The following is a 21112-nucleotide window of genomic DNA, read 5'->3' on the forward strand; positions in this document are numbered from 1 at the left end:
AAAATATATGCATAGAACTTAAGAAATTGGTCTCTCGAAATGCAAGCGATCTTCAATGTATAAAGGCTGAAATGCTCAAATGGATGGGAAAGGAAGCGCATGCATGGATAAGAGATATGTTTAATCATGCATTGCAACATGGTATGCCATATGATTAGACTACAAATTGGATCAAAGCTTTACATAAAGGTGGAGATATAAATAACGTAAACAACTATCAAACCATCATGGTTGGCTTGTTAATGACAAAACTATTTGGATGAATGGAATTAAAGATAAGTGCATGGACGGAGAAAAATGGTAAGAGAGCTTATGGACAAGTTGGCTTTCAAAAACACCATAGCACCATTGATCACCTTGTTACCCTTCAAGAAAAGTTGTCTTGGAGGTAAAGGTTTATATTGTTGCTTCGTAGACTTTAAGAAAGCTTTTGATATGGTACCTCATGAGCATCTTTGGAGGCGAATAGAAGAACTCAAGGTGCCAAGTGAATATATGCTTGCAATCTCCCGAATATTTGAGAAGGTTATATGTTGTGTGCATGTGAGCGATAAACTTTTAGAATTTTTCAATAGCACTATTGGTGTTAAGAAACGATGCCCACTCTCACCAACTCTATTTGGTATGTGCATTGATGAATTGGAAGAAATGGTTGCCAAGTTTGTAAGGGAAGTTGTTGAAGAAGTTGCAATTGGGAATGTTTTCATTATGCTTTTGCTATATGCAGATGATGTAGTGCTTTTTGCGAATAATTTAGGAGATGTGCGAAAGCTTATGAAGGCATTCGAAAAAAATTGCATGCATACAAAAGTAAGTGTTAATAGTTCTAAAACAAAGATTATGCTTGTGAAGAGCCAAAAAAGAGATAAGCCATGCATTATGTACAATAATGAGCCACTTGAATGTGTGGAAAGCTTCAAATATCTTGGCCTTGAAGTTCCTTCAGATCATAGATGGAATGAAAGTGCTACACGCTGCTTAGAGGCGGGAAAGTGAGCATATTATGAATTTGAGAACACGTGTAATCGTGGAGATATTTAGTGTTGGGTCATCAAGAAATACCTTTTCGACACTTTGGTGACATCGATGCTTTTGTATGGGGTGGTAGCATCCCTAAATCTACTTGGAAAGAGTTTGAAAATGTCCAAAAAATAGTTTATTACAAGTTAATAAACAAACACCATACATCCTCCTCCTCCTCCTTGAGACGAGATCACTTCTTCTTGAGATCATGGCCATGGAAAGGGTTGTTTAATACATGGTTAAGGTTCAAAAAAGTCTCTTACATTGACTTCCTAGAATTGCATGGAAAGCAAGCAAAAAGATCCAAAAGACGCATAAACACAAATTTTTGTGTTCTGGTTGGATGCAAATATGAAAAAGTGGTTTGGTAGATGAAATGCAACAATTTGCTTCATGATGAATAACTAGATTCCTTTGTAAAGGAAGCCTTTTTGCAACACCAATGTATCATGACATGGGAAAAATGTGGAAGCTCACGCTTCACACATTATACCACACACGTTGCACCTAACTACAAAGCCATATTCTTCGTGGAACTGGGAAACTGTACACATCAATAGTTAGAGCTCATTCCGTTGTCTTCCATTTGAACCATTGCTGCCATGCGACTTAGCTCACATGCATTGCAATGTGAGACGGGGCGTTGGGGCACAAGTGATGAGAGTGGTCGACTATGCACACTTTGCCCTAAACAAGTTCGAGAGTCTGAGTATCATCAGACTTCGATACAATGCTCTGCCTTTGATAATATTCAACCATGCTTTCTACACATCTTCGACCAAGCCCAATCCTTGCATGAATTTCTCTCATGACCACAATGTGCACTCTCGATTGCAACATTCATTGGTAAAGTTCTTGAGCGTCAAGAGTCGCCACTCACTTTCACATGTATCACATGAAATGTAATATTTTTGGTCTCATAAGTCATATTTGTTGAGAATGATGTCCCTTTCGAATGGGCCGAATTCAAGATAAAGGAAAATGTAAATAGGTTTTGAGTCGAGCCTATTTAGGCCAGTTCTATAAATAGCCTAAAAGTTATCTAAGTATAAAGATAACTAGAGCAAACTTTATGAGGTAGTGTGTGTCGTCTTGTTTATAGTCCAGTTGTGTGTGTATCTATGTAACTGAGTGCAGTGCGTGCGAGGTCATAGCTTCCATATCCAGAATAGACGAAGTGTTGTCGTGAAAAATCCGTCACTACGTGCAGATCATGAGGCGGAACCGCCGAGGTTCTGGACCGGAAGGATTCGAAGCTTTCACTAGCTTTAGCGAGAAAGGATTTACGATAGATTGAGAGAGATTGATATGGAGAGAGAGAGAGAGATTGAACGCTTGACTTTGGATTTGAGAGACAAGATACATTAGGATAACTTGATTTATTATTATTATTATTAATTTCTTCCCAATTTCTTCATTTGTCCCATCTTGCGTGACCTCCATTCTTTTATAGATCCCCCATGCATATGATGCATGGGAGGGTGCGAGACATGCACGTAACACATGAAATGTATGCGATGCATGTTTGCCATGTCACTCATCCAAGCTCTCATGTATAAGATTTTACATATGAAAAGTACAATGATAAAAATATAACTCTAAAGTCACGACTTAGCTTAGTGGTAAGTCATGTGGCTCTCATGTAGGAGGTGCAAGGTTCAAAATTTTACTTACACCTAATTATGTCGTGAAAAATTTGTCACTACGTGCGGATCGTGAGGCGGAACCGCCGGGGTTCTGGATTGGAAGGATTCGAAGTTTGCACTAGCTTTAGCGAGAAAGTAATTAAGATAGATTGTAAGAGAGAGAGATTGAGATAAGATAGAACGGTTGACTTTAGATTGAGAGACTGGAGAGAGAGATTAAGATTGAACCCTTGACTTTAGATTTGAGGAACAAAATATATCATCAATTGGATAACGAATTTTCTTCTTATTAAATTCTTGATTCATACATAACTCGTTTTTCTTTTTCATCCACTCTTTTATAGATGCCCCCATGCATATGATGCATGTGAGGGTGCAAGACATGCATGTAATGCATAAAATGCATAAGATACATGTTTGTCATTTGGCGCTCATGCATTACATGTGTTGCATGATAACCATGTCACTCATTCAAGCTATCATGTATGAGAATTTACATGTGAAAGTATAATGATAAAAATATAACTTAAAGAAATGACTTGGCTTTTTCATTTCACACTGAAAATCTTCAAGACACTGTGCGTCGCGATCAGCTTATTCGACCAACTCGATCGATCTTTCCGTCTGGTCCGGTTCCCCAAAACCATTTTGAACAACTTGGCTACATCCATTCATCCAAGCTATACAACCCAACCTTTTTGTGCTCCTAACATATATAATCTTGAATCTTGATGGTGTCCTATTTATGTGGGATATCTCATAGTTTTGTTTTCCTCTTCTTCTTCTCAAACTTTACACTCACATAACTTGACACTAAGTTGTCCATTTCACATGTAGTAAAATGCATTCGGAAGCTCTTGAAGACATCCATCTTTTCATACCAAGATATTAAACTAATATAAAATAATATCTTCACTATTATTGTTTCATATTGTGTGTGAAGAACCACACTCGATTTTGTACATTCCATGCAATTTTCACACCGTTACCGAAAATCTTCATGACTACGTGTGAGAGTGAGAGAGACACTTAGAGTGCCTCTGTTGTAACCGTCAATCGGCGAAGTGAATGAACTCAGGTCGGTGCATGTGTGTTCGTCTCGTTGTATATTTCTCTTATAGAGAGTTGTTTGGTGTTTGTGGGCACCTGTAGTTTTTACCCAATTTGGGGTTTTCCACAATATATCTTGTGCATATATATTTTTCTTGTTTCTCTCTATTTTGCTTGTTGCTCCTATTCTTCATTCGACTTGGTTGTGGCCAAGTTCATGTTTTTCTATCAATATTTGACCTTCGAATACGATAATCTAATCTATCTATCTATCTATCGATCTATCTAATCTCTCTCTCTACAATTTAAGAATACAATGTATGTACCTTGGGTTCTCGAGCAAGTAGGAGGTACTTTTTTGTGGATTGATGACACCTATCAAGAAGCTTGTTCAAAAACCAACTTTTGGTTGTCTAACTACAATCAAAGATAAACTCCGATCAAGCACATGTCGGACCTTGTGTAAAATAAGAGTAGAACCATCATGAAGATTAAGTTCTACCTCTCCAATGCCGATGACAACACAATATTGTGTGTTGTCGACTCTTAACCGTCCTAAAATTCATAGCAGCGTGCTATTAGAATTGAGTTTGGAATGGAGTGACACGATAGGAAGATTTGAAGTGAAAAAGCCAGTTTGTAGCTACTTTTGATTCAATAACACTGTCTAGAGTAAGAATGTTCATATCAACTATTGAATTATCCTAGGTCACATTAACAAATTTCGCCAATTGGCTAGTTTTGCTAGGAAATTTTGAAGCCATGTGATTCACCTCTTCCAACCATTTTCCTTGGTTGTTAGATTGATCAAATCTTTGAGCTTTGTCGGTCTTAGTCTTACAAGGCTTTTCATTCAAACTTTTGGTATCTTTGCTTCTTCTAGTAATTGCAAGTTTAGGAGTCCACGAACTTGCTTAAGCTCCTAGAATTGCTTGGGCGTTGGGGGGAGCTATGACTTCAGTTGTGTTGCTGCCAATCAATCAAAATTTGCACATTCTAGGCATCACCAATGGAGTTCTGTGCAAATGTGTTACATTGGTCATGTTCAGATAAGATGGCACTATTGGTTGTGGTATAAGTTAAATCGGTCATTGCTCGAGTTGCAAACTGTCGCCATGAATGATTTCCATGATGTCCGCAGAGTGCCCATCAAAAGTAGAGCACATGGTGCTTCATCATATCTTCATGTCTTGAGCTGAGAATTGGGAGAGAAATCCCTCGTACGAATGATAGTATTAGAAATGCCGAGGGTGGTTTACACGAGCATCAAAGTCGAAAAAAATTGAGAGGACCGGAGTGGTTACAGGGGAATTAGTGGGAGAAGCAAATTGAATGGTAAAGGGAAAAGACTCCAAAAGAAACTCACGTGAGGGTCCTATGAAGGATGGACGGGCGGGCGGATGGATGGACGGGACGGGACGGGATGGGCGGGCGGGCGGCCCATGATCTCGATGGCCGGCTCCGTGTGTCGTGAAGCCGGCCGGCCAATTCTAATTTGGACTCTAGAGTGAGTGGAGGAGGGGGTTTAGAGAGAAAAGAAGCCTCTTCCTTCTTATTTAGTGACGTTCAGAAACCTTCGTGTGACTGACGCCTTTGCCGCCAAACTGCACACACACACACACCCACACACACACACACAGAGACACACACACACACACCCACACACACACACACACACAGACGCAGAGACAGCAGGCACTGCCATGGCCATGGCCATGGCCAGCAGGCGATCCGGCCTTGGCTTCTTCACTGTCTGCGCCTTCTTCCTCATCCTCTCCATCGGCCTCTTCTTGTTCCAGCGCACATGGACGTTCCACTCCGCCCTGCGAGACGCTCAGAGCAACGCGTAAGTAAAATCTCTCTCATTCGTTCGTTCCGCCGATCTTTCCTTCGTTCCTTCCTTCATGAAGGCCTTCACGTTTCCTGTCATGGCTTGCTCTCCTTCTCTGGTCATGAAGATCTCCTCATTTCCTGTCGTTTCTTGCTTACGCGTAAGTAATCTCTCTCTCTCTCTCTCTCATTCGTTACACCGATCTTTCCATCGTTCCTTCCTCCATGAAGTTCTTCACGTTTCCTGTCATGGCTTGCTCTCCTTCTCTGGTCAAGAAGATCTCCTCATTTCCTGTCGTTTCTTGCTTACGCGTAAGTAATCGCTCTCTCTCTCTCATTCGTTCCACCGATCTTTCCGTCTTTCCTTGATTCATGATGTTCTCCACGTTTCCTGTCATGGCTTGCTCTCCTTCTCTGGTCAAGAAGATCTCCTCATTTCCTGTCGTTTCTTGCTTACGCGTAAGTAATCGCTCTCTCTCTCTCATTCGTTCCACCGATCTTTCCGTCTTTCCTTGATTCATGAAGTTCTCCACGTTTCCTGTCATGGCTTGCTCTCCTTCTCTGGTCAAGAAGATCTCCTCATTTCCTGTCGTTTCTTGCTTACGCGTAAGTAATCGCTCTCTCTCTCTCATTCGTTCCACCGATCTTTCCGTCTTTCCTTGATTCATGATGTTCTCCACGTTTCCTGTCATGGCTTGCTCTCCTTCTCTGGTCAAGAAGATCTCCTCATTTCCTGTCGTTTCTTGCTTACGCGTAAGTAATCGCTCTCTCTCTCTCATTCGTTCCACCGATCTTTCCGTCTTTCCTTGATTCATGAAGTTCTCCACGTTTCCTGTCATGGCTTGCTCTCCTTCTCTGGTCAAGAAGATCTCCTCAGTTCCCGTCGTTTCTTGCTTACGCGTAGTAATCTCTCTCTCTCTCTCTCTCTCTCTTTCATTCGTTCCCCCGATCTTTCCTTCGTTCCTTCCTTCGTTCCTTCCTTCATGAAGTTTTTCACGTTTCTCGTCATTGCTTGCTCTCCTTCTCTGGTCAAGAAGATCTCCTCATTTCCCGTCGTTTCTTGATCCGTCTTTTCTTTGCTCAACTAGATTCCCTCCTTTCCTTTCCTTTGCTCCCTTTATTTCTTTTTCTATTTTCTGTGTATCCTTCTCGAATGGCCCGTTTCTCAGAGCTCAACTGGAGAGATCGTATGAGGATGCTCTCAACGAAGCTGCGGATTGGAGGAACAAGTATGATTCAGATGTCAAACAGGCATGCTCTTTCTTTCTTTCGGCGTTCCATTTTTTCTTTGATGCTTTTATCATCTGGTGAGAATTAGATGTCAAATATGCATGTGTTTCTTTCCTTTATCGGATGCTTCCGTCCTCCGATCATGTTAGGTGTCAAACATGCCAATCAGCCATTTTTTATTTCTTTCTTGCTTTGATGCTTTCAGGCTCAGATTTTAAAAAGACTGTTTTTTCTATGATGTTCTGATCTGGTATATAATTCAAACACGCATGTCTTCTCTTGCCTTCTTTGAATGCTTTTAAATGTGTGCGCCTTTATTTTGCTGCTCTACTAAATAGGGCCATGTTGTCATACCTTCTGGACCAACACATGTATATCGCAACTATCCTAAATCACATGTTCATATTTTTACCATTTGTTGGTTGTAGCGATGGTGCAAGAAATTTTGAGCCTCTTCATTCTAGAGTCCATTTGAACATTGAACTGAGCAGAAATGTGAATTAAGTGACCAGGAAGTCAAAGACTTTGAAAGCAAAGCAAATGATATATGAATAAAGAGAAAAACTAAATAATTTGAAAACACCATTTTTCTTTAATTTGAATCAAAGGTTTTACAAACGCCTTCAATCCAAAGGCTTTCCCTTTATACAATGTCGTTCAATATTAAGTGTCATATCCCTGTATGATAATGAAACTCACTTCACTTGCTCTCCTTTAAAATTAGTCCATATACATGCTCGTAGCTTTTATACAATAAAATATTTAAGCCAGGACTAGCCTTTTCAGGTTCCCCTAATCTTTATTTAATCTAACAAGAAGTTCCAAGTAGGTTGATTTTAGAGAAAGTGATTAGTTATGTTCCCAACAATAAAAAATACCTTACAAAGCTTGCTGTAAGAACATGTTTTCTGTGATAAGAGAAGAGTTTTTTGACATGTTTGGTTTATCATAATATGCTTATCGGTGGATTCTAGGCATCCGTTTTTTTAAATTCCTCATTTTTTAATCTAATAAATGAGCATACCTTAACACTAAAAATGTTCAAAAATTCTTCCTATCAGGCCAAAGAAGCACTGGAAGAGAAGTCCAAAACCATTGCAGCACTCCAACTGAACATTGAATCACTACGAAAGGTATAATTAGCCAGTAATATCTGTATTCATTAAAGGAGCTTGTGATTTTTTGTTTTGAGATTTTCATTCTAAATGTGTTCATCATTATTTGAAATAAGTGGTTCCAATATTGTGCATATATGTAGCAAGTATGTTCAACTCCCAATAATTGGAAGCTTGAGCTAGGCTTGTAAGGAAATATTAGTTTAACTGTTTGATTATTTACTCATCCATTATCTTCATTATCTTTTGAATTGATGAAAATAGCATTTCTTTGAGAAGTTACCAGATATTTTTAAGATGTGAGTAACAATAGTGGGAAGCAAGAAACCCATGCGCCAAGAGATCAAAGGAAACATAAACATGTGTTTTATAGAAACATAAACACTTTATGCTGAAGAAGAGCACTCAATGAGTAAAGTGAGAGTGGACCTGTGGAGAGGGTTGAGCTGTGTTAAGTGGCCATCGGTTCAGATTCATCCCACATGATTATTGAGTTAAAAGTTTGTCTTTTGTAGAGTAAAGCGGAACTTGATGTAACTGTTTCCCAATTGAAGCAAGAACTTTTGAAGGAGAAACGCAAGTGTGAGATGCTATCAGGTAACAAAATGCAAGTCTTTTCGTAGATCATATAAGATGCAAAATGTAAGCTTCATCTTACATCATATAAGAAGCTCTGCAACTCCCTTTAAATGAACTCAAACCCATTTATTTTCAGGAAAGAGACAACATGACTTATAATATCAATGATCTTCTTTAGAGGCCCATGTAAGTTTCATGGTGATACTTCAATGTATATATTCTACTTGAATGCCAATTCTGTGGTTTTCCTTTGCAGTGGCCAAAATATTTGATAATTAATTGGGTTGAAAGGTGGGAAAATCTTGATAATCAAACGTTTCATAGAGTTACACTAATACCATTATGACTTCAAATTATGTACACCCCATAGACATCCTCAGCAACTAGGAGTTCGTAGGGGAGGTATAGTTTTAAATCTATCATACATTGGGAGTTCAAATCAAGAATAAAGTTCCAAGTTTCTATTAATTCTGTTGAAAAAAGGAATAGTATTCCTGGTATTAAACTAAAATCTTTCATAAGAGATATGGCCGAAAGCATAACTTCATGACTCAAGTGATAAGAAGATGGTAAATTTCCAGAAGTTTGGTTTGGCTACAAGAAAAATTAAAAAAGAAAAACTTCCAAGTTACACAGGAGAAGAAATATGAGAACTTTTTGTAGTTATTTTTGTTTTGAACTTATTGAATGGTTGAACTATTTAGCAAGTAGTGTATTTAATTTTTTTTGTGTTGTAATACCATGAGCACACATGAACGATTATCATTTATATTACATGTAAGATTTATATGTTGAAATCCTTGCACTTAAGGTAAAAAAAACAATTGACGACATCATAGTCGAAACATAAAATATTAGATCAATCTTTATAAACCAAGCCTTACAATGCTTAGTTGGTGCCCTTTAGGAGTGTGTCCCTTCCCACTACACCTTCCATAATATTCATAAAGCCATGCTCTTAAGGTCAGAAGCAATTGAAGACATGATAGTTGGGGTGTAATATAAAATCAATCTTTATAAAACAAGCCATACAATGCTTAGTTAGTTCTCTATAATAAACGCATTGCATCTCTTTCTACATCTTGCATAATGTACTTCTTTGTACTTTATCTCTTTGCATATTGTTTTTTGGATGTTTAGGTGTTTTTCCTTGGTTTGGTTATAATTAGAAGGGCAAACTCTAAAGCTAAATTTTGATGGGTTAAGGGTAGGATGGGAAATCGTTAATCTTAGCAATTGTGACAAACATACAAAGACCTATGACATGTGGGAAATTCTCAAGGATTTATCTTTCAAAACTCAATTGCTAGAAACAATTCTCGATGCTTGGACTTAAAACATCGTTGGTGTGTAAATTGTAATCTTTAAACATCCCAAGCATTTTTCACCCAACCATTTTGAGCTTGCTTCTCTGTTTCCCAAAGCAGTGAGCACCACAAGTGTGCTTTTTTCTACTAATCTTGACCTAACAATTTTGACCATCTTCATTACAAGATGCATACAACCTTCCTCAACGCGGGGAAATCATAGGATTTTGAAGAACCATATTGGAGAAATTTTCTTTCTTTAATATGCTTTGATAATCATTAGCTCAACATAAGAGTTAATTGCATAAAGTTTGACCTCATTGCTTGTTGAAGTTCCTTAAAAGATTTAAGTTGCATTCCCTATTCTTAACCCTAAACCCTTCCCTACCACCTTGCTTTAGTGATCTTCTAGTTTTATACAATTCATTAGAGATGATGGAGAGAATGATTTGTGGAAGCTTTTGATGGAGAGAATTATTGGGCCATTGTCACATGTGTGAAATACAATATTTGATAGCATATAATAAAAAATCACATTAAAAACAAAAAATTAAAGAATAGATTGAAATATGTATGTGTACTAGATTGATAACTCAATGACCTTGGTAGAACGCGATCCTAAAGTTTAAATGTGATCATGTACACTTTGCACACTTCATTACATAATAAAGAATTTTGACAAATTCAAATGTAATAGGAAACCTCACACAAGTTGTGAAAAAGCAATTGCAAACTTTAATTCTTGATTTTAATAATAATTGCATGGAGCCAAGATGATAATAATTGACATAACTTTTAGGCAAAAATTGTCAAGTCATGCAAACCATTTCAATAATTGGCAAGAAAGTATGGCTTTTTTCATGAATTACTTGAACCACCACTGTAAGGTTTATTGGGATTTGTATACTTAACTATGTAGGCACACAAGTTATATCAATCTTAATTTGTTAGTTACAATCAAATGAACAAAGGTTGGTCAGCATCCGATATAATTATACAAGTTTCATTGTTGAAAACATCAATGATAAGCAACAATTAAGGTTTTGATCCTTGATTATAAATTTAATGGACATATCATTGAAATATGGGGAGAAATAATGATATGTTGTTTTATTGTATTCATACGCCAGAACTAGTGTACTTACATAATATGTTAAATCACATTCATATGGCAGTTTTATAGTATATGCCACATAAACATGGTTCTTGGAATACACAACATTAGGGTGGCTTGGTAAAAACAAATTTTGTCATCAACAAAGATTACAATCATAGAATGTAATATTCACATTCTTATGCTCAAACATACGTTTGCAAACAAATGCGTATTTTTCTTTTTTTGACATTTAAAAAAAAATTCTCACCTTTTTGCCTTGAAAAAGTTTTACCCTATAGAAACAATAGATACAAGAGTATGGTATTTACCATACTTCGAGGGTGTTTACCATACTTGAATGATAGAAACATACTCGAATGTCAATGCACGTATGGTATGCATGGTTCAAATTATGTGTAAATAATTAACTAGAGTGCATAGATTAGAGATGTGTGTGTGAAAGAGGAGAGGAGAGATATAAGATAGATAGGAAAATAAAAAGACTCAAATTTATATTAATAAGGAGTAAAAAATACAATAGAAAACAACCAAGTACAAAAGAGGGAGAGGTACTTTATATAACGTCACCCTCTCTCTACATTCTCTCACTGAAGCTCATGTGTCATGGGGAATGTGGAACCTCATTAATTATGTGTCATAAAATATGATTCTATTACACATAGTTAATGTTGGAGAGTCAGTTGTTAGGTCAACTATCACTCAAGCTCGGCAAGGTATAGGTCGAAAAACCAAGCTCGGTTGAAAATTGCCGAAGCTTGTTGGTCCTTAAAGCCTTCATGAAGATGTCGGTTGTCTAAAGATTCATGTTGATGTGCTAAAGGTCAACATCCCCTGCAAGGGTACGTTCTCAGATGAAGTGATAGTGCACTTCAAAATGCTTTATCCGAGCATAGAAGATGGGGTTTCGAGCAAGATGGATACTGTTGAGGCTGTCGCAATACAACAAGATTGAATCATTGATGGAAACGTCTAGATCCTTAAGTATCCTCTTGAGCCATATGGCTTCACATGCATCCACCGTCGTGCCCCTGTATTCGGCCTCTGTGCTCAAAAGTGCGACGCTTGGCTGCTTCTTGCTACTCCAAGAGATGGCTCCACTTCCGAGAGAGGAGACGAATCCTGAGGTCGATCGTTAGTTGGCTTTGTAGCCTACCCAATCGGCATCCATATATCCTTCAATTCGATTTGTTGTGGCTGACTTATAGAGAACTATGTAGTCCATCGTTCCACTCACGTATCGTAACACTCACTTAGCATAATCTAAATGAATATATTGTGGATTTTGCATGAATTGACTAAGGAAGCCGACCGAATAGCTGAGGTTGGGACGTGTGATCGTGAGGTAGATAAGAAGTCTAACAACGTGTTGTCAATAGTGTGTCGACTCATGCTCTGTGGTGCCAGAGTTGGCATCCAGTATGAGGTTTCAATCAAGAGGGGTTGCCACAAATTTACACTCAGTCATCTCGAACTTATATAATAAACATTTGGCCCTCCCTTCGACCATGAGCTATGAGTCAACCTTCCTTCTCAATGAAGCAACCACCTTCGTTGAATTGGACTTGCATGCCTTACTCAACAATTTGGTTGACCGAGACCAAATTCTTTGTTATGGTTGGTACATGCAAGATGTTTTTCATGCAAGTTTGTTTGCCTTCTTTCCTGAATGGGACATTGCCAACACGTTGAATCGAATGTGGAGTGTCATCTCCGGTCTCGACATAGTTGGGTCGATCCGGCTCTCGTAGGTCTCGGAACCATTCTTGATGTGATTGTCATATGGTTTGATGCATTGTGGTGGCATAATTGGTGAGTTGCCGACTTGTAGAAGCCGACTCACTCTTCTTCTTTCGACACTCCTCTTCATGGTGGTCGATTTGCCATAATATCCACATTTGAAGGGGTTGTTTTGTCAACTTAGACCAACGTGGAAGCTCCTCCTTCTTTCAAACTTTCCTGTTGAGTTTCCACCGTCTTGTTGGTAATGGGAGTTGTTTTCATAGGTCGAAGCTCGTCCGCCTCTTCCTTAGCCAAATCGGCCTCTTCTTGCACGGTCACATCCTCCATCCGAGTGTGTAGAGCATGTGGCCTTCCGAGGCGTTGCTCCTTGTTCAAACATGGTTTTCTTCAACCAACAACATTGATTGAAGATCGAAGAAAGAGGGAGGATTCTCTCTTGGTAGGACATCGGTTCTCATCACGCCGAACCATGGTGCAAGGCTGCTTAGGCATATTTGCACCATGTCATCATCATCCACATTGACGCTTATTGAGCCGAGTGAATCACAAAGCTCCTTGATCTTCAAGGTGTAGTTTGTGATGGACATGTCCCTTTGTTGGATGTTGTTCAACTCTTGGTGGAGTTGAAGCTTTCTTGAGGTTGTGTTGGCCGCAAAAATATTCCCTAGATTCTCCCAGCTTCCTTTGGCATCTTGGCTTCTTGAATGTAGTCGAGCATGTGGTCACAGATACACGTCGCCAAGCAATAAATTACTCGACTAGTCGCTTGCTCCTATGTTGAGAAGTCGGTGTCCTTTGGGTTGGGTTTGTTTTCTTGAGCTCCTTTGATGTAGCTCCAATAACCTTGGCCAATAGGGTATTGGCGCATCTTGTACTCCCAAGATGCAAAGTTGTTTCAGTCCAACTTCTCGCTAGGGAGAGATCTACCCATTGAGTATTCATTATGTCGATGAGGATTTACTCCTCCTTTAAACACGAGCTATGTAGTGACACTACGATAGCGGATAACCAAATTTTTCGTCGGCGTATCGAACACACAATCACTATGAGTTGGGTGGGCTTAGTGGATATGCTAAACCACGTTATTGTGTGTTATGTGTGTGTGAAAGAGGAGAGAAGAGACACAAGATAGATAGGAAAATAAAAAGTCTCAAATGTATATTAACAAGGAGTAAAAAATACAATAGAAAACAACCAAGTACAAAAGAGGGAGAGAGGAGCTTTATATAAAGTCACCCTCTCTCTACATTCTCTCATTGAAGTTCATATGTCATGGGGAATGTGGAACCTCATTAGTTATGTGTCATAGAATATGATTCTATGACACATAGTTAACGTTGGACAGTTAACAGTGACCTTTGACCTTTGAATGCTCATACATTCTCAAAGGGTGTGTTCACACATTAGACTGGATTGAGTTTGATTCAAAGTCAGCATTATGATCACAAATTACAACATTGCAATGACAATGGGCACAAAGGGTATTTTAAGTAGAAAACTGATAGTATAGAACATTTTGTGGCAAGTGGAGAACTACAAGACTTCAAGATGGATACACAACAAGCAATATTAAATATTTTTGTTATGTTTTCAATTTCGTAACCTATGTATCACGATCACATAAACATGTATTCTTGTTCCCTTATCATGGTCATATTTGATTAAATCTTTGAAGAATATAGAGTTTTTATAGATTCTATATTTGTGTCTTCTTTCTATGTTTGTGATTATAATTCTATTACTTTTTATTCCTCATACTCTTTCCCTTTGTTTCTCTTTATCTCCCCTCTTTTTGTCTCTTTTCTTCTCTCCAACATTGGAGTGTGTGAAGCATGCCAATTTGGCAAACAACATCGGCATCCATTCCCAAAGGAAAGGATTGTAAGTAAACACCTCTTGGACGTAGTCCACTTTGATGTGTGGGGACCGCTCTAAGTGGCCACATTTGGAGGATGCCGATACTACGTCACGTTCATCGACGAATTCTCCAGGCACACTTGGATTTATCCTATGCGGCAAAAGAGTGAAGTGTTCTCACACTTCGAGAAATTTAAAAGTGAAGTCGAAAAGACAACCGGTCAACATGTTTGATGCCTTCGGTTGGACAGGAGGAAAGGAGTACTTCTCAAACAAATTTACAACTTATCTCTGAAAGGAAGGAGTTCGGCAAGTAATGATGCTTGGACTAAATAGAAGACATATGAGCTTCTTTCAAAGCATTTCAGAAAGCCCTAAGAGGCCCTCATCCTTCTCTTCCAATTGTTTCATTGGATGGTAAAACATTAGCAACGTTCTTTGCAGGTTCCCACGTTCGATCGTAAGGCCTGTTCCAAGCCAATCTACAAGGTTATATAACTTGTTGCGGATGATCTTGGAGTCTAAAACAACGTCTACCTCATATTTTGGTCGTTCAACAAGTTGAACCGAAGGTGGTGGTGGAACAACCCGATTTGGGATTGAACTTGATGTCTATGGCTCTAACAATGAAACATGAAATACTAGATGAAGACACATGTGTGAAGGCGGGTCCAAACAAAATGCAATATCGTTGATTTGATCAGACATTACAAATGGAGCTAGACGTTGGAAATCCAACTTATCACTTGGTTTAGTACCTTTTCACATTACATCATAATAATCATACATGGTCACCAACTTGAAACTTAGGTTTCTCGGGTACAGAATCTAAGCAATGTCTATATGCAACCTTCTTGTACATGGGGTCACACATGATCACCACTTGCCATACATGTTGTGTGCCACTTGGCGTGCATGCATGCCATTTGGTGATCATCTATTATATATATAGTGCCATATTTATAAGGTGGTGTGTTGGTGAGAGTGTAAGACTCTTTTTTAAAGGTCACAAGCTCAAATCTTGACATTTTGTGACACCATCCACATTTGAAATAGTTGAGGGATTTGAAATGGCTATTGGGGAGCAATTTCCTCAATCTATCATCCAATAGTGTTGAGGTGAGTGTATCATGCTCTTTGGGAGCAACCATCAAACCTATATTTGCAAGTGGCATGGAGGCCTTCGAGATTGGAGAGAACCAAATGATAATTTAGGAAACCATAGGTATTGAACTATGATGATCAGGTTAGAATCTTTGCGAGCAACCATCAAACTTATATTTGCAAGTGGCATGGAGGGCTTCGAGATTCGAAGGAACCAAAAGATAATTTATGAAGACATAGGTATGGAACTATCATGATCAGGTTAGAATCAATATTTTGACAAGTTGAATTTGATATTCAAAAGAGACATTAGAAAATAATGTCAAGAGTGTAGTTAGGTTAGAGATTAGAACTCAAGGAACGTATTTGTAAGTTAATCATAAGGACAAGTTGTGAAATGGGAAATTAGCCATTTATATGTCAAACCATTTCTTTATTATTTAGATTGAAGTTACATATGACATAAAAAGTATTTGTTCGGCTCCCCCTTCCCCTTTTACTTCATGAAGAGATTGCTTAAACCATTCCTTTATTACTTAGATTGAAGTTACATATGACATAAAAAGACTTTGTTGGTTCTCCCCACCCCTTTTACTTCATGATGGGGTTGCTTAAACCATTTCTTTATTATTTAGATTGAAGTTACATATGACATAAAAAGTCTTTGTTGGCTCCCTCCCTCCCCCTTTACTTCATGATGAGGTTGCATAGATAGGGTTTGTCATGCCATTGCTAGAAGCTCATGCTTTAACCAAGTTTAAGTTATGTACATTTATCAAATTTGTCATAGTGTTATTTGACACCAAGACAATGGGTGTTTGGTTGGACGATAGTAACTATGTATTGTGAATCATCAATAATCTTGACGGAAGGCGGTAGCAAGATGTCTCCAGTGGTTACTTTCTTGGGACTAGCTACAACCTGATTCACACAGGTCAACACAAAATCAGAGATTATGATTGTTTTCCTGTTTCTGAGGTATTGGGGATTGTGTGTAATTGGGATATGCACAATGCTTTTGTATTTGATGGTAGACATGGACGGAGTCATTGTATATCTCCGAAAGTTCGGGTATTAATATGTCGAACTTTTTATTGGAGTAAGTAGAAATTCTTTTCTCAGTAAACTGTTCGTGTTGCCTTTTGGCAAATCAATACGTTCCACTACCCGTGTAGTTAGTGGGTGATACATTGTGTGTAGTGTTTTTCACACACATTTATATAATTGTGTGTTTTCACCTAAAAAATGAGAAGCGAGAGGAGAGAGCCAAGTGAAGGAGAATCCTTTTGTTATTGGAGAAATGCCATGTTCATACAATAGGTGATGTTGGATTTAAAGGAGATCACCGTGGGGTAAAAACTGCCTTTCCTATGAATACGATTATAATTATTTTGCTTGATTATTATTTATTTATTATTTCCCACGTACACATACAAGCGCACATACTGATACTCAAACACATAAACTCCACACATACATGGCCACATAGAATGCAAATACAATCATGGTTTTGTACATTCCACATGTAAACTTGAGGACACATACTCATAGGTGCACCAACAAACTTCATCATTGAGATAATTCTTTGATTAATGTTTCTGTTTACACTCTCCCCACTTGTTCGCTTGATAGTGCAACAAATTATGGAGAAGGCTAGATAAGGCCAACAATGATTGTTCAAGAATCACAAGGAAGGGTGTTGGATTGTTCAAGAATCACGTTTCATTTTCTAAAAGCTCCGGGAATTATTGCCGAAAAACTTTAATAATAATCCATCAACTTTAGGCTCGAGAGTGGAGGAAAGTTGAAACAAAGTGAGATTTGAGAAACTTTTGAATTGGTTTGAGTTGACGCAGCCAATAGTCCAAGAGGAGGAACAAAAGAATGAGAAAATGAGCAAAGAATGGTCAATGCCAATGGATTGAATGGAGACAAAATCCGCACATGTTTTATGAATGGTATTATAAACTTTAAAAATTTAAAGAATAGGCTCCTCCAATGGAATGCATGCATACATATATGTTTACACATACACACACACACACACACACACACATACATACATACATACATACATACATACATACATACATACATACATACATACATACATACATACATACATCCATACATACATACATACATACATACATACTTGCATACATACATACTTACATATACACATATACACATATACACACATTGACACATACAAACATACATACATACATATGACTCATACATACATACATACATACATACACACATATGTATGTACCACATGTACAAACATACATGTCCTATATAATGGAAAAATGTCTCACAGTCACCTACCAGTTACAGATCCACCTACCAGTTACAGATCACTGAAGAAGAAGAAAAAGAAGAAAAAGAAGAAGAAGAAGAAGAAGGAGGAGGTGATGATGATGAAGCAGAGTCATGTTGTCCTGTTTCTCATCCTCCTGCCACTACTGCTGCTGAAGGCAGAGGCAGAGAAGTTGTCATTCCAGCACTCTGCCTTTAGCAGCAGCAACATAGCAGACATTTCTGTTGTCCAGGAGGCAAGCTGGTACCAAGGTCAAGCAGTCTCCTTCTCTGGCTCAGCATTCTGGCTCACCCCAGATCCCACCACCGCCGACCCGCGTGTCGATGGTAGCATCGGGAACCTCGGCCGCATGGTCTACAGGAACCCTTTCATCCTATCGTCCACCGCGTCTTTCACCACTTCTTTCACCTTCCAACTAATCATGAATGCCTCGAAATCGGGCAGCGGCATGGCCTTCTTCATCTCCACCTCCTCCATTGCCCCCAACGACAGCCAGTCGGGTGCCATGGGCCTTGTCACTTACCAAGACACCACCATCACCAATCAGACCCTTCTGCCCCCTCCATTCCCTTTCTTCGCGGTCGAATTCGATACCTCCCAAAGCCTCCTCTACAAAGATCCCAGCCAAAGCCATGTCGGCATCGACATCAACTCCATCATCTCTTCCAATGTCACCGACACCAATGACACCTCCTCCCCTCTCTACCTCTACCACAACTACACATTCACGGCGTGGATCGAGTACGAATCGGCTACCCGCCTCATCCAAGTATGGATGACCAACATGTCCTTAGATGATCCCCCGCCTGCCCGCCCCCTCCATCCCATCCTTCAATACACCTACGACATCTCCACACTGTTCGATCAACCTGTGTACGCCGGATTCTCCTCCACGAACCGCTTCGGCCTCGGCAATCTGGAGGGATGTGCCATATATGCTTGGAATTTCCACATGACAGACCCTCATTCTGCTGCTCCCTCTTTGGGACTTGTCATTGGCTTACCCTCTGCCATAGTTTTGCTTCTCATTCTGACTGCTGGATTCACCGGGTACTGGATTCACCACAGCCGGCACTCGAAGCTCTCGTCACACCAGCCGCAGTTCTCCTCAACCAAATGGTTAACCCTCTCTGGCAGCAGAGCCTTGCCCCAGCGGTACCGCCACCGAGATTTGAAGAGGGCTGCGGCCGGATTCTCGGAGGCCAATAAGATTGGTGAGGGTGGATACAGCAGTGTCTACCTTGCGAAGCTTCCGGATGGCTCCTTGTTCGCCCTCAAGAAGCTCAAAGATGGAGTGAAGAAGGAGCAAGAGTTCGTGTCCGAGATCGAGATCATCAGCACGCTCCGCCACCGCAATTTGCTGGCGTTGGAAGGATGGTGCTACGAGAAAGGGGAAGCATTGCTACTCTACAGGTACATGAGCAAGGGAAGCTTGGATCAATACATTTACGGGAGGAAGGAAGGATTAGTAGTGCTCGAAGGCGACGTAAGATTGAAGATACTGGCAGGGATTGCGGCCGGATTAGAGTATTTGCATACAGGGTTGGGGAGTTGCATCCTGCACAGGGATGTGAAAGCCGAGAATGTGTTGTTGACGGACGAACTCGAGCCGGTGTTGTGCGATTTCGGGCTCGCCCGGCTCATCTCTCACAACCAAGAGGTGACTCTCACTGCCGTGGGCACCCCCGGGTATGTGGCCCCGGAGCTCGTATACACAGGCAGGGGCACGGACAAGGCGGACGTGTATAGCTTCGGGGTGCTTGCCCTAGTGGTCGCCTGCGGCCGTCGGCCCATTGACCCTTTCCTACCACCACAAGAAGGTAGAATCATTGACTGGCTGTGGCTGCTCCACAAGAGTGATAAGCTCGAAGATGCGCTCGATCCGAGGATTGTCCGGAAGGAGGAATGGATATGTGTGCTTCATCTTGCTCTCACTTGCTGCCATCCGAATCCCGATGTCCGCCCGACCATGAGACAAGTCATCCAAGTACTCAAAGACAAGATCTTGCTGAATCTACCGACGGCTATACCTGTATACCCAGCCACTCTGGATTGGTCCCAACAAAGTGTTATCACCATTTCTCAATCCAAATTCTCATCACATCCTTTCTCATCAGATACAAGTTATTCAAGAAGCATAGGTACACCATAGGCTCACTCACATAAGGTCATAGAGTCAAAGCACTCGAGAACAAAATAAGAGTGTTGTCCGTTTGATGCCTGCCGGATGTTTTAGTTGTATAAATTATGTATCCTAAAAGGATGGATATTGCAATGGAAAGCTATGTAAAATACCAAGCCGTTACAAATTATACAGATTGAATCGTCCAAAGGCCCATTCAATTTGGTTGTCCTTGAAGATTAAGAAAATGTATTCTTTTCGCGATCTTGACATGCACCAATATGAAACCAAATTAGTGTGGTTCGTAATAGTCAATTAGTACTTGATAGGCATAGAATAAATCTTCTCTCAAATTGATATTTAGAACGGCTTGACGGTTTCCCTTCTCTCGGTGTTGTGGCCTCCCTAATAGGATTGAGGAGGGCCACACACAATTATTGTACCTGTTGACAATGAAAAATGTCATCTAAACATGCATATAAGTACTAGATCCATCCTTCCTTCTCTTAGGAATATGGATATGAAGGTTAGGAATATGGATATGAATGGGGATGAGCTTTAGACTTCAAACACGGTATAAGACAGACGCAACAGAAACAAAAATCAAAGTACACCAAGTTTTAATGTGGAAAACCCAAATTGGGGAAAACTGAATACAACTTCTCTATCTTTCTGAGTACAACGGAATACAACTTCTCTAGGTTTTGACTAGAGGAATGTATATACCTGAAGGCTGATAGCAACCTTGGTTTCAATCTTCACCCAATTGGGTGGATAGAAGCAATAGAAAATGGAAACATAAAAACACAAAACGAAGGAACCTGATACAAATGGAGACGAGAGGTGTTGTACAATCATGTGTTCTCTTACGACACAAACAACCCCTCACAAATCTCTATCTTCACTTCGACAAAACACTCTTGCTCTTGCTCTTGCTCTTGCTCTTGCTCTCACTCTTTGTTTGTTGTTTTTCTTCTTTGTTTTCTCTTTATCTTTGTGAAATGCACACTCTCTTTGTATGCTCTCACTTAGTTACTCATTATATGTCCTTGTGTGTTGTTCTCCT

At 39.6% G+C, this 21112-nt stretch overlaps 2 protein-coding genes across 2 annotated transcripts; both read left to right on the plus strand.

The window, feature by feature from the left end:
- The first annotated feature begins 5380 nt into the window (after window positions 1-5380).
- LOC147864504 (acyl-CoA-binding domain protein) lies at window positions 5381-9028 on the plus strand. The gene is made up of 6 exons (XM_087320537.1): window positions 5381-5565; window positions 6719-6800; window positions 7841-7912; window positions 8410-8491; window positions 8610-8659; window positions 8730-9028. Exons 1-5 carry the CDS (start codon window positions 5423-5425, stop codon window positions 8630-8632), a joined length of 402 nt encoding a protein of 133 aa, XP_087176663.1. The 5' UTR covers window positions 5381-5422; the 3' UTR covers window positions 8633-8659; window positions 8730-9028.
- An 8885-nt stretch (window positions 9029-17913) lies between these two features.
- Window positions 17914-20125, plus strand: LOC147864505 (putative L-type lectin-domain containing receptor kinase S.5). The gene has a single exon (XM_087319762.1). The coding sequence runs from the start codon at window positions 17914-17916 to the stop codon at window positions 20074-20076; it is 2163 nt and encodes a 720-aa protein (XP_087175888.1). The 3' UTR covers window positions 20077-20125.
- Window positions 20126-21112: the final 987 nt, after the last annotated feature.

The sequence above is a fragment of the Azolla caroliniana genome, unplaced genomic scaffold (genome assembly GCF_043228905.1).
Source record: "Azolla caroliniana isolate FFs.n. ecotype wild unplaced genomic scaffold, voAzoCaro1.0.p SCAF_5, whole genome shotgun sequence".
In the NCBI taxonomy this organism is placed as follows: domain Eukaryota; kingdom Viridiplantae; phylum Streptophyta; class Polypodiopsida; order Salviniales; family Salviniaceae; genus Azolla; species Azolla caroliniana.